Below are 13,033 nucleotides of genomic sequence, written 5' to 3'. Positions count from 1 at the left end.
TGTACATACTAGGCAAGCACTCTGCACGGGAGCCCTGTGCTGTGGATCTGACCCACGCGTGACATTGTACATACTAGGCAAGCATTCTGCACCGGAGCTCTGTGCTTTTGATGCTTATGACAGTGACAATGTGTCAGTTACACAGTGCTCTAAAGCCTGGTTACATATCACCTGAAACCAAGATACATGCATGCTCTCCTGAGAAGAGGCTAGGCTGAGTCTGACAGGATGAAGGGGATCCTTGAGGGCATTACAGGTTCAGCATTCAACTCCTGGAATTGTGGAGGAGGGATTAGAACAGCATCTGGCCCATTCTCCCGTGTCCTCTCGAAGGCCACTTTGAAGCGCTGGGAGTGTGGGGGGTACCAACCAGGAACCTTTTCTCCTCAGGAGCTCTGTGCGGCTATTGATCCGGAAAGTACAGCATGCCCCTCCTGAGATGGGTCCTCAGCCCAGTTCTGAGGCTTCCTGGCAGTTCTTCATGTCTGACAAGCCTCTGCACCTCTCAGTTTCCCTCAGCAAAGAGGTAATCCACATCCCCATGGGCATTCAGGTCAGGGGTCGAGACCACATCCCTCTCACTGTGTAGGTGCATCACGAGTCACCTTCTTTCTGCCATAGCGGAACACAGATGTTTGCAAAGTGCCAGCTTTATTCCCGTTACTTTGGCGCTAGTCACCATGAGCCACTATGGCTAACCTTTGCACTTGCTGGCTGTCTCTATAGACTGGGGGCGGTGCAGATTGGAAGCATACATCCCCTCCCAACCACTCTGGTCATTTTCCACTCCTGTCTCTAAGGCGACATTGCTCACTGTACTACTTCAAATTGCTCACTTCCTTGGGAAATTCAGGTCTCATAGAAACCTCAGGGCAGCCCTGTCAAGAGTGATGTCATCAGTGAGAAGGATCATGGTAGTAGAAGGTGAAGAGCTGTTGGCCAAGGCCCTTGTGGTCCAGGGTCAGCAATACACAGGTTAGCCAGTACTGCATGTAGTGTGTACATATGTGTGGGTGTGCCCACTCAGGGCTGGATAGCACAGGGTGTTGCCGGGTAAAGCTCCATCAGCCAGCTTTCTCAGCGCCTCCTCTTCATTTCACACATCCTATCCCCAAACAATGATGTCAAGGCAGGCACCTCAAAAAGTTAGTCACATCACATCCACAGTCAAGAACAGAGAGAAGAAAATGCATGCATGCTCACTGGCTTGCTTCCGTTCAACTTGATTCCTCCACTCTTATTACAGTTTAGGACCCCCTGCCTGGAGCATGGTGCTGCCCACAATGGGGCTGGCTCTGCCCACATCAGTTAACAATCAATGTGGCTCCCCACAAACATGCCTACAGACCAACCCAATGTCAACAAGACTCTCTTCCCAGGTGATGCTAGGTTATGTCAAGTTGGCAATTAGAGCTAGCCATCATGCCTCTCAACCTCCCTGGCCTTCTGCAGATGGGGCTGAATGTGTCCATACCCTTCTCTTGAGGAAATGTTGCTATCGTTTTAGCTTCTCTAATAGTGGGGGTGTTCAGCCTTATTCACTGGAAAGAGATTAAGATTGGTCTAGAGAGCCTTCTGAACCAAGATTCCACCCCACTGCGCTCCATTCTTCTCTTCTGATGTCTCTCTCGCTTTTCAGATCTATTTTCATGGGGAGCCCATCCCTGTGACTGTGACAGTGACTAACAACACAGAGAAGACTGTGAAGAAGATTAAAGTATTAGGTAGGACCTTCTACAGCTCTGCAACCTCAAGCTATTTCCTAGGGGCCACTCTGATAAGCCTCCCGCCTCACCTTTAGTCCTTGGTCTGCCTACTGTTGCTGTTATCATTGACAATAGGACCTTAGGAAGAGAAGGACCTTGAAAGTCACCACATTCAGGCTATGGACACAGCTCAGTTGGTAGAGCATGCAGGAAACCCTAGGTTCAATTCCAGTGCCCCATAAACCAGGTGGTGCTTGCCTAAAATTTCAGCACTTGGGAGGTAGAGACAGAAAGATAGGAAGTTCAAGGTTGTCCTTGGTTAAATGTCTACATTGATGCCAGTCTGGTAGACAAACCTAGATGTGTCTGTCTATTTTGAGCTTCTACCCCAAAACAACAAGTCATTACATTCACCATCATGGTCTCTTAGGCTGCCATTTGTCTTGGTACTTTGACTCCTATGTATGGCCTTCCCATCTTCCCATGATCATGCTTTCCCAGAGACACCCCTCTGAGCCAGGTCTCACTTGGGAAGTCCAGGGAGAAGCTTCTCTTTTTGTTTTGGTTTGTTTGTTTAATTCTTTATTTAGTGTGTGTGTGTGTGTGTGTGTGTGTGTGTGTGTGTGAGTGTGTGTACCATGTGTATGCAGTGCCTGTGTAGTCCAGAAAAGGGCATCAGCTCCCCTGGGCCAGGTGGTCATTAGCTGCCATGTGAGCTTTGGGACTTGAACCTGGGTCCTCTAGAAGAACAACCTGCGCTCTTAACCACTGAGTCATTTCTCTAGCCCCACTTCTTCTTTTTTTTGACAAGTGATAGCTTTTGTTGATAAATATAGCAAGTGTCTCAAGCAAGGAATTAGATTTGAAAGCACTGGGCCTAATTTGTGGGCTCCTGGTATGTCACCCTGGAATCTCAGCTGGTACCCACAGTAGTGGCTCCTTGCCCACCTTCCCAGGCCTATAGGCACTGAGTAGAGGTCCCACATAGAAGTGCATAGTGACGCATGATGTCCATCTGGAATGACCATCTAGTGAGCATCAACTGTGTTGTGTACAGTAGTGGGGTGCCTCCCACGACTGCTCCTTTATATCATTTCCTCAACCCAGAGCCCATCCAAGTGCCAGTCTGAGAGCATCATGGCACACCCCTGTAATCCCAGCACCCAGGAGATTCAGACAGAAGGATAATGAGTTTGAGGTCAGTCTGGGTGACATCCCTAGATTTTGTCTTAAAACATTAAAAATACAGAACAACAACAAAATGTGTAGGTTTCTTGTGGGCAAAACAAACAATGAGACACAATGGATTGATCTAGAAGAATAAATTCAGACGTCAACTTCCAGCTAACATTTGATGGCCTCGGTATGGTGGATTTACAATGTCAGAGTCATTAGCTATTTCAGGTCACCCAGGGCAAAGGATAGGGAATTCCAGTGTTAAAATAGGCATTATAGGTGGGCTTAGCTAGCAAGAGGATCAGGAGTTCCGGGACAGCCACAACTATGTGCAGAGGCCGTACATAAAGTCCCGTTTTAAAAAAAGCTAGAGGTATCACTCAGTTTATAGCATGCTTGCTGGGTATAGGCAATGGTCCTGGGTTTAATCTTCAGTGTATACACACACACACACACACACACACACACAAATAGGGTTTGTCCTATGCTAACCATGGGTGGTTATACGGTCCAGTTATCTGCTGTGGTTTGTGTGCCCACAGAAAGCTCACATGTTTGAAACTTGGTCCTCACATTCATGCGTTAATGATATTTGCAGCTAAGACTGTGGGAAGTCACTAGGGTCAAATGAGGTTATGAGGAAGAACCTAGAATGACATTAGTGGCTTTGTAAGAAGTAAAGAGACTTAAATTGGCACACCTGCCCTGCCCCCACCATTTGAGGTCCCCTGCTATTATAATCAAACAGGAAGGCCTTGTCAGATGCTAGCACCATTTGGGATTCCCAGGTTCTAGAGCCAGGGGCTAATTAAATCTCCATTGTTTTTAAGTAGTCTTGTCTGTGACATTCAGCTATAACAGCAGAAAGTGGGCTGACATGTTCCTCTTTCCCTGAATGTCCATCAAAGATGAAGTTCAGATTATGTGCATGCATATTAGAGACTCTATATTTTTCTTATTGCTAATATGAATATTAATTTAGCCTTGTTTTATGTTAGTTTAGTTCTCTGTAGGACTGACTTATTCAGCATATTGTATGTAGTGTCAATACCTTGGTCTATGTGGTAGAGTTTATCTGTCCATTCAGGCTGCTGTAGCAAAAAATACTCTAAATTAGGTGGCACATATTTATTGAGATGAAGGCCTCCAACTTGTAATCCTCTTGCCCCTGTCTCCCTAGTACCGGTATTCCCAGCTCTATGCCACTGTATCCAGCTAATAACAAACAGCTACTTCTGGTAGTTCTGGAGGCTGGGAAGCTCATGATCAAGGTGCTGTCTGTCAGATGAACATGATGAGGATCTCATCCTCCAGCAAGCTCCTGGAACCTCCTCTATAAGGCCACTCATCCTGTTCATGAGTGTACCATCCCCAGGACTGCATCACTTCCCCGAAGAGCCCTCCTCTTAATAATGAATGTGTCCTGGGGCTAGCGGATGAGCTGGTAGAAGTGCTGTTTCCCAGCCCGATGATGTAAGTTTGATCTCTGGAACCCACAGGGTAGAAGGAGAGAACTGACCCTCCCACAGGTTGTCCTCTGACCTGCTAGACAAGTGCCTGGACATGTACATGACTCTCTCCAATTATGCAAATTTAAAAATAATGCCACTTTGGAGTTATAATTTCAATTTTGAAAGAACAGAGGCAAACTTTCAGAAACAGCAGCAAAAATGATACTGTATCATTGAATGTTTGTATTTAAAATCATTTCTCAGCAAGGTGTGGTGCAACATGTTTGCAGTGCTCACACTTGGGAGCCTGAGGCAGTATTGGGAACTTTAGGCCTGCCTTCAGCACACAGTAAAACCTGTTCCAAAATAAAAATAGCTCTCAAAGTTTATTGAATATTAGCAGCAAAACTAATGACCTTGAAAGAAGCTATTGAATTTTCTGGAACAAGTTGTTAATAGCTTTTTATAAGTTACCCGGGTACGTGATGGGTACTTTAAATGGTTTCTTTCAGCTGAGTGGTGGTGGCACATGCCTTTAATCCCAGGACTCAGGAGGTAGAGACAGGCTGATCTCTGTGAATTCAAGGCCAGCCTCGTCTACAGAGCAAGTTCCAAAGACAGTCAGAGCAACTCGGAGAAACCCTGTCTTGAAAAATCAAAGCAACAACAAACATTTTTTTAATTGATTTTGTTTTTCTTGTTGCAACAGGGTCTCGCATAGCTCAGGTTGCAGCAGAGAGAGTCACTGAATTCTGATCCTCAGCCTTGCCCTTTCAAGTCTCTCGGGCATGAGCCACCAGTCTCAGTTGCAGGGTTATTGTGTTGTTTTCTGAGCCAAGGCCTTTCTTATCTGTCCTACAAGCTTGCAGAGTCCCTCTTGCCTCTGCCTTCTGCATGCTGTGGTTTACAGGTACACACCATCATGTGTGTGCATGCATATATATGCAGGTAGAGACCAGAGGACAGTGTCAAGTCTGGGTCCTCAGCTATCACTCCTCCATACATACACTTTTTTGGGAATAAGACTTCTTACTGGCCTAGAGCTCACCAAGAAGGCTAGGCTAGCTGGTCAGCAAGCCCTAGGGATTCATTCACCTGTGTCTGCCTCCCAAGTGCTGGGGTGTGTATCTACTGGAGATTGAATGCAGATCTTTGTGCTTACAAAGCACAAGGCCATCTCCCCAGCCTATCTTTGTTTTATATTTGTGTGTGTGTGTGTGTGTGTGAGAGAGAGAGAGAGAGAGAGAGAGACAGAGACAGAGACAGAGACAGAGAGAGCCACAGCATACATGTATGGAGATCAGAGGACAACCTGTGTGAGTCAATTCTCTCCTTCCATCGTGTGGATTCCGGGACTTGAACTCATGACATCAGGCTTAGTGACAGCTCCCTGTGCCAGCCTGTCTTTTACTCTTCAGACCTGTCCTGTGCAATCATCATCCTCCTTTTCCTGGTGGGGAAACTGAGGCTTAGAGGAACAAAAGCATTTTCCCTACAGAGATGTGAGCCTAAGCAGTCAGGTTGCAGAGCCATCCTCCCTGTCCACCATATCACAGTGTGCATGGGTGTGTTTGCTTCTGGGAGGTTTCCAAAAAAAGCTGGGTTTTAGGCAAGTACATGGTGAGTTTGGGGATGCTGGAGACACCATGCCTTTGGATAAGGACACCTGGTATAGATAGTAGGATTGCAGGAGAGGAGGAGACTCCTGGGAGCCACATCCAAGAGCCTGGTGTTTTGGTCCCTGGTGTACAGAGATGGCCTGAAACCAGACCTTGAAAATTTGCAGCCTTTAAGGTGGGGGCTGAGAAAGCCAGAATTGGATTCAAACGGTCCCGTGCAAAACACTAGAGGCTGCCCTGTTCACCTCCCTCCTGTCTTCCCTTTGCAGTGGAACAAGTAGCCAATGTGGTTCTCTACTCAAGTGACTATTACGTCAAGCCTGTGGCCGCGGAGGAAACACAGTAAGTAGCGGTTGCCTTTCCACTTCCTGGGCGGCCAGCCCACTTTGTCAACTTCCTCTTCTGAAGCAAGAACTAGGGTGCCCCACCAGACCCCCAGCCTTTGCTTTCTTCCCCTTTTCTCACATCAAGGCTACAAAACAAGTGACCAGCTAAGCTCTGTGTTTACTTTGCCTCTGGGGCCATCCCTTAGGCTGAGAGATCAGGCTTCATAAACAAGGACTCAGAGGGGAGAAATCTAGGAAGAACTATCACCATGGGAGCAGCAGGGATGTAATATATATATACATTAGTTGGGGTTTAATAAAAATATTTTTAGAATTGAGGAGATGGCTTAGTAGTTAAGAGCACATACTGTCTTAGAGAGAACCTAAGTGTTAGGTGGTTCACACATGCCTATAACTTTAGCTCCAGGAAATCTGATACCTCTGGCCTCTGTGCCCCATCCACACATCCACACACAGTAAATTATATATAATATATATGTATATATACATACATATGCATATATATGTATATATACATATATACATATACATATACATATACATATACATATATATATATATATATATATATATATATATATATAGAGAGAGAGAGAGAGAGAGAGAGAGGGTTTCTCTATGTAATAGCCTTGGCTATCCTGGAACTCACTCTGTAGATCAGGCTGGCCTCAAACTCACAGAGATCCACCTGCTTCTGCCTCCTGAGTGCTGTGATTAAAGGCGTGCGCCACCAAGCCTGGCTAAAATAAATATTTTTTAAAAGACATTTTAATCTATGTGTAAGTATAAAGGTCAAGAGAAAATTAAGTTCTTAGCTTAGAAACACACACACACACACACACACACACACACACCCCAAAAGCATAAGAGCATGGGCCTGAGCTTCTCACAAAAGAATTGCAGAAAGTGAGACCCGCCCAAGTGTGGGTAGGATCTTCTAACAGTCATTGGTGACTATATTTTTTGATCATCTCATCAACTTGAAAGTCTTGTAGCAATGACACAACTGGACTAGAGAGTCTGGTCCATTCTGAGCTCATTGTGAATGACTTTCTTCCTTCAGCTGAACTCAGAACACACACAGAATCCCCCCCCCTCCCCGCCGGGAGATCCTTAGTGTCGCCATGAGAGGCCTGCCCGTGTTCTGCTTTGTGCTTGGAGGTCAGATTCCTAACACACAGGCTGGGTAGAGAGGCTTGGCTATGCATCTCCACTTTAGTTAGCATGTTCTATACAGAAAATATTACCAGGGAGACAGGAAGGTTGAGTGAAAGGCAGGTATGGGTAGTAAGGAAAGAAAACCTGAGATCATATTAAAGAAAAACTGGTATCATAGTAAATATTAAAAATCCAACTTCTCAGTAAGCTACTACTCAAAACAAGATAGCCTTGCATTTAAGTAGGTATATGGTGTTAAGGAAGACAAGAGTACCTCACAGCCAGGTTGGGCCTGTTCCACATTTAGTTCAAGGACTGGGGAGTCTTGGCCTTGACTGGCCTTTTGGCAGATAGTCCACAACTGTGGGGCTCATTGTCCTGATAGAGTATATATCCCATTTCCTGTTTCTCGTTCAAACCTTTGTGTGCTTTTTGGACCAAATGATCCTCAGGAAAGTGAAACCATTCTGAGATTTCCCTGAGGTCAGGAGGGGTCTAGAAATGGGGGCTGGATCACGTTAGCTTTTTCACTGTTGAGGCAAATACCCAGGAAACAACCTGTCAGAGGGAATACCTGTTTCCATTCACAGTTTCTGTCTATCACAGCAGGGTGGGCGGGGCAGAGCAGAACAGCTCAGGAAGCAGAGCGAACGCCTGCACTAGCAGGGTTTCTCTCTTTTCTCCCTCTCTGATCACAGCCAGACTTCCGGGCCATGAGATGGTGGCATTTGTATTCACAGCGATCTTCCCCTCCAGGTTATGTTCTCACAGACACATCCGGGGTTGTTCTTTCCAAATCTCCTAGGTCCTTCTCAAGAAAACCCCACTAAGACGAATCCTCACACTGGTCTCAACCTGGAGGCCACTCAGAAGGCTGTAGCACCTTAGCCACTCTTCCAGACACACCCAGCCCCCGGGACTCTGGTGGGCAGGCATCCTCAAACCAGGTCAAACCTGATTTCAAAGACACTGCTGACATTGCAGTCTGGGATCCTAATGGCCCTGGGCACAGCTGTGGGCCAGGCATAGTCCTTCAGCAAATCCTACTACAGTAAAGGCTATATCATTCTAGCCCCAGGAGCCCATTCTGTGACAATCAGGCTGGAGAGAGAGTCCACCATGACCCAGGTGGGAGGATGTGGCCACCCCTAGATCAAGCAAAACATTGCAAAGGGCTTCCTGTACTCACCAGAGACGGGAGAAGCCAGAGCTGCTTTAGATTCCTCACGGGGAACAAACAGGGAAGTCCTTCCCTTGGGATGGCTGGGAACCCATTCAGGAAGTGGTCCTGATGCTGGCTTCCAGCCAACGTTTGCAGCCCCTCCCCCCTCACCTTCTGCCTTCAGCCCAGGCCTGGTGCTTAGTATGTGTACTGGAGAATAAATATCCAGGCCCGATACCACTCTGGGACCTCCAGGAGTGCTGTGTCCCCAACCGAGTCCCGGAATTGTCCCTTGGTAGAGGGCTCCTTCTATCTATTAGATGTGAGGAAACCCCCAGGCCTCTGGAGAAGCTGCAGTAAAGAAAGAGGCGTGCTGCTTTGAACAGACAGCAGCGTGATCTGCCTGGGTTACAGGCCCACCATCAGTCACACACTGACTGTCCGTCTGTGGACAGTTTTTAGCTACAGTGGTCCTGCATGAGCTTTTCTGTGGACACTAACCCAACGGCTCTGCTGCTCACTGTGGGCTTCAGGAAGTCTCCACTGCAGACTGGCTGGAGTCTTGGACATTTAGGCTAGTTGGTCTTGTTTGTTTTGGTTTATTTGAGACAGGATCTCTATCTGACCCTGAGCAAGCTATGTAGAACCAGGATGGCCTTGAATTCACAGAGATTCCCTTTACCTTGTAAGGGGCTTCTCCGAAAATGTTCATGGCAGGTAGGATCTTGAGGTGTTGATGGTGGCCGTGGCACTCATAACCTGTCTATGTTTTTTTTTTTCTCAAGAGAAAAAGTGGGGCCAAACAGCACTTTGACCAAGACGCTGGTGCTGGTACCCCTGCTGGCTAACAACAGAGAGAGAAGAGGCATTGCCCTGGATGGGAAGATCAAACACGAGGACACAAACCTGGCCTCCAGCACCATGTGAGTCCTATAGATGATGTGAACGGGCCATCAGTGCAGGCTGGAACTGGGCTGCCCCAGGGGTCACAGGTGGGCACATCAGCCTGACACCAACCACATGGCCACTGCCTGCCCTCTGGGTGGCCATGGTCAAGTTCCTTGAGCTCTCTGAGAGCCTCAGTTTTCCTGTCTGTAAAGTGGGAGTAATCACAGTGCCCATCTCACATACCTGTGATGCAGACTAATTAGGACAGTGTATATAAAGTGTGGTGTCTGATACTCAGAGTGTCCTGGAAATGTCAGTTACATCCTAAAGAATTGCTGGCCCATGTGGTACCCTGAACACATAATCTGAGTTACCACATTTGGCTACTTTTATTCATTTATTTCCCTCTGGAAAGACTGGAAGGCCCACTGGTTACTGAGAGACACCAGATTTTCATGCAAAGAAGAGCTAACCTGCCTACTCTGTCTTACTAGCTGGATTTAGGCAAAAGATCTAGGGGGAAAAACTCATGGTGAAGCTAGCTGCTAGCTGCCCTCCTAAGCTTGATTTGCTGGGAGACTGTTGGCTGCTAAATGTTGAAGGTGTGAGGCAGGAACCGAGGCTTGAGGCCTTCTCACTTCCCTCACCGATAGGATGTGCTGGGGGCTTCCTCCTGGCCCTACTAGGCCCCCCTCAGAGGCGATTCCCAAAGAAAGAGAAAGTGTCCTGACCCATATGAATTTGTAGCTCACATTCTGTGAGGCCTGTAGTGGGGACCGTGAACATTTGCCAGAATGAGGGTGGGAATCGAGGAATTGTCCGAGGATATTTTGCCAGCTGTCTATGTTAGATTCTAAAGTATGTTCATGAAAGTCCAGAGAAAGAAAACTGATGCCCTAGATCAATTGAAGGAAGCAGTGATCTAACGCCAATGGCACACACTTCTGCAAAGTCAGTTTTACAGGGTATGGGGTGGTTTCCAAACACACCTCTCCACACCTTCGTGAAGAAGCTGTACCTGAGCTTACCTTTTATACAATAGGCAGTTATCCCTCAGGAGAACCAGGATGAGGAACTTGTAGAGGGTCCCTGGATGAGTTTATTGTTGATTGATTCTGCTCTGTACTGGTGCTCCCGCTCAGGAAAATGATGGGGACCACCCTTACAGTCCCAGGCATGTTCTGTTTCCCATGTTTGGGCCTTCCATATGGCACAGGTCTTACGAGCCAATCCTAGCAAGAGTGTGGTCTCAGTTTGTGCCTCTGTCCTTCCACCAGATAGTGATGCTCTTTGGGGAGCGTTGTGGTTCTAGAGCACACGATTCAGCAGAAGACCTCTGGGACTGGACACAGTTTTCCCTGCCTGGCCTGGCCCCAGATCCCAGGCCTGCCAATATAACTCCCCTCTGCCTCCTGCCTTCAGGGTTCTCCGCTGAGATTTTGTTGTGGTTCATAGCAGCTTAGTGAGATTTCATGGTGATTTTTTCAACTCATAATTCCTGTTGTCAGACATCATAGAATGTGAAGTTTTCCATGTTGGGTCATAGGAGGTAATAAACTGTGTGCCCAGTGGGTACTTGATTGAGGGTAGGACTTCCATACACACTCATAGAGCCTGGAGTCACCCTTCTCTTTCTCTCTGGTCACATCTCACACTCCTTGTTCATCCGCTCAAGTGACCTTTCCCTTGCTGTCTGGTGCCATGCTGACTGCTGGGCACGGGCACACAGAGCTTTCAGGTGCCATCTGGAGCAATCATGATCCTGTCATCGAGTTGTAGAAGAGTGGGAGAGTGTCCCTGTGTCTGTACATGAGAGGGGGGCCCAGTGCTACCTGACTGTGTCCAGGAAGGCTTTACAGCTGGAGGTATTAGGGTACAGGAGAAAAGGAGAAGGGCCTTCTGGGCAGGTTTGGAGTCGGCAAGGTTGGTGCATAGGGACCTCAGGGCATAACTGAGTAGGATGTGGCAAAGGCACCTCACAGATTGCTTACAGAATCTGGAACCTGGATGGACTGATCTCTCGGGCTTCAGGGGAGGACTCAACAGCTATGGAATGGTGGGCAGGGCAGGGAGAGGGAGGAAGCAGGAGGTCAGAAGCTGAGCCTTGAGAAGGAGAACAGGTGCTATGCCGTGTGTGTGTGTGTGCGCGCGTGTGAGTGAACGCCATAGGGAAAAGATGCAGAAAACCCACTCCCCAGCCACACAAGTGTATAAAGACATGTATGTGGCCAATCTCTAGAATTCTCCAGTTCCAAGACAACATCTTCAGAATGGTGGCTCTGGCAGGAGAGTGATGCTTCCCACACTGGCTCTGCTCTGGTAATCCTTTTCCTTCTTTTTGATTGGGTAGCATCAAGGAGGGCATCGATCGAACGGTCATGGGTATCCTGGTGTCATACCAAATCAAGGTGAAGCTCACAGTGTCAGGGTAAGTGTTGGGTGCTCCATCTCCGCCTGGCCTGTTCCTCTCCCGAGTGACCGGCAGGTAGATAGCAAAGGAAGCCTGAGGTGCCTGCTGATGCCTACATAGAGTCCGGCGTGGTTCACGTTTGTCAGCCTCTGCAGTTTTGTTGGCGGTGACACGTACTGGAAAAACAAACTGAAATGCATGCACTCTCAGTACCACTGAGCAGAAGTGGATGCACATCGGCACACACAGTGGAAGCTGACGGGCAGGAATGACCGTAAATTGCCTTGCTCGGTTTTTTTTTAAAAAAAAAAAAAAAAAAGAATGACATCAGTTTAATTTTCAAATTTTAGGAAGACTCACAGCTGTCTAACAAACTCTCTGCGAATCTTCTTTATTTGGGGTCAGTGTGTGGCGTGAGCCACCCTGGGAGGCTGAGGCAGGATTAAGAAGCATGGTCAACCTGGGATACATAGTGAGACTCTAACTTTGTTTTTGTTTTATAAATTGGGGCTGGAGGTGCAGCTCAGTTGGCAGAGTGATTGATTGCCTAACAGGGGCAAAGCTCTGACTTTGATCTGCACCACCAAATAAACTGGACATGGTATCACATGCCCGTAATTCAGCATCGCAAGCTCGAGATAGGAAGTTCAGAAGTTCAAGGCCAGCCAGGGCTACGTCAAGAGACCCTGTCTCAAAACAAATAACAACAGCAAAATGTTTCATGTATTGGGCACGAAGGCCTTTCACCTTGTTTATTCCCTAAACCAAAGTCTACTATCTCTTAGGCATCAGAAGCAAAGCAGGGATGGTTCAGAGTCCAGGGAACGAGGTGTAATGGTCATGTGCAAATCTGGTACCATCTTCTGAAGAGACAGGGAACACTCCCACAAGCAACCCTGAGACCAGTCTCTCACAGATGCTGAGGGACAGGGACAGTTGTAATCATGCATTGCAGTAGCCTCTGTGGCTGAGAATTCTCTCTCTCTCTCTGTCTCTCTCTCTGTCTCTCTCTCTTTCTGTCTCTCTCTCTCTCTGTCTCTCTCTCTCTGTCTCTCTCTCTGTCTCTCTCTCTGTCTCTCTCTCTCTGTCTCTCTCTCTCTGTCTCTGTCTCTCTCT

At 47.5% G+C, this 13,033-nt stretch overlaps 1 protein-coding gene across 1 annotated transcript in view; it reads left to right on the top strand.

Annotated features, from left to right (window-relative positions):
- Positions 1-13,033, top strand: part of Sag (S-antigen visual arrestin) — a 39,729-nt gene that overhangs the window by 19,277 nt on the left and 7,419 nt on the right. Inside the window, exons 7-11 of the mRNA XM_026786483.1 lie at positions 391-526; positions 1,640-1,724; positions 6,222-6,294; positions 9,405-9,542; positions 11,858-11,935. Of these exons, the coding sequence (XP_026642284.1) occupies positions 391-526; positions 1,640-1,724; positions 6,222-6,294; positions 9,405-9,542; positions 11,858-11,935 (510 nt within the window). The remainder of the gene's footprint in view (positions 1-390; positions 527-1,639; positions 1,725-6,221; positions 6,295-9,404; positions 9,543-11,857; positions 11,936-13,033) is intronic.

The sequence above is a fragment of the Microtus ochrogaster genome, linkage group LG4, assembly GCF_000317375.1.
Source record: "Microtus ochrogaster isolate Prairie Vole_2 linkage group LG4, MicOch1.0, whole genome shotgun sequence".
In the NCBI taxonomy this organism is placed as follows: domain Eukaryota; kingdom Metazoa; phylum Chordata; class Mammalia; order Rodentia; family Cricetidae; genus Microtus; species Microtus ochrogaster.
This window is presented reverse-complemented; position numbering and strand designations above follow the sequence as displayed.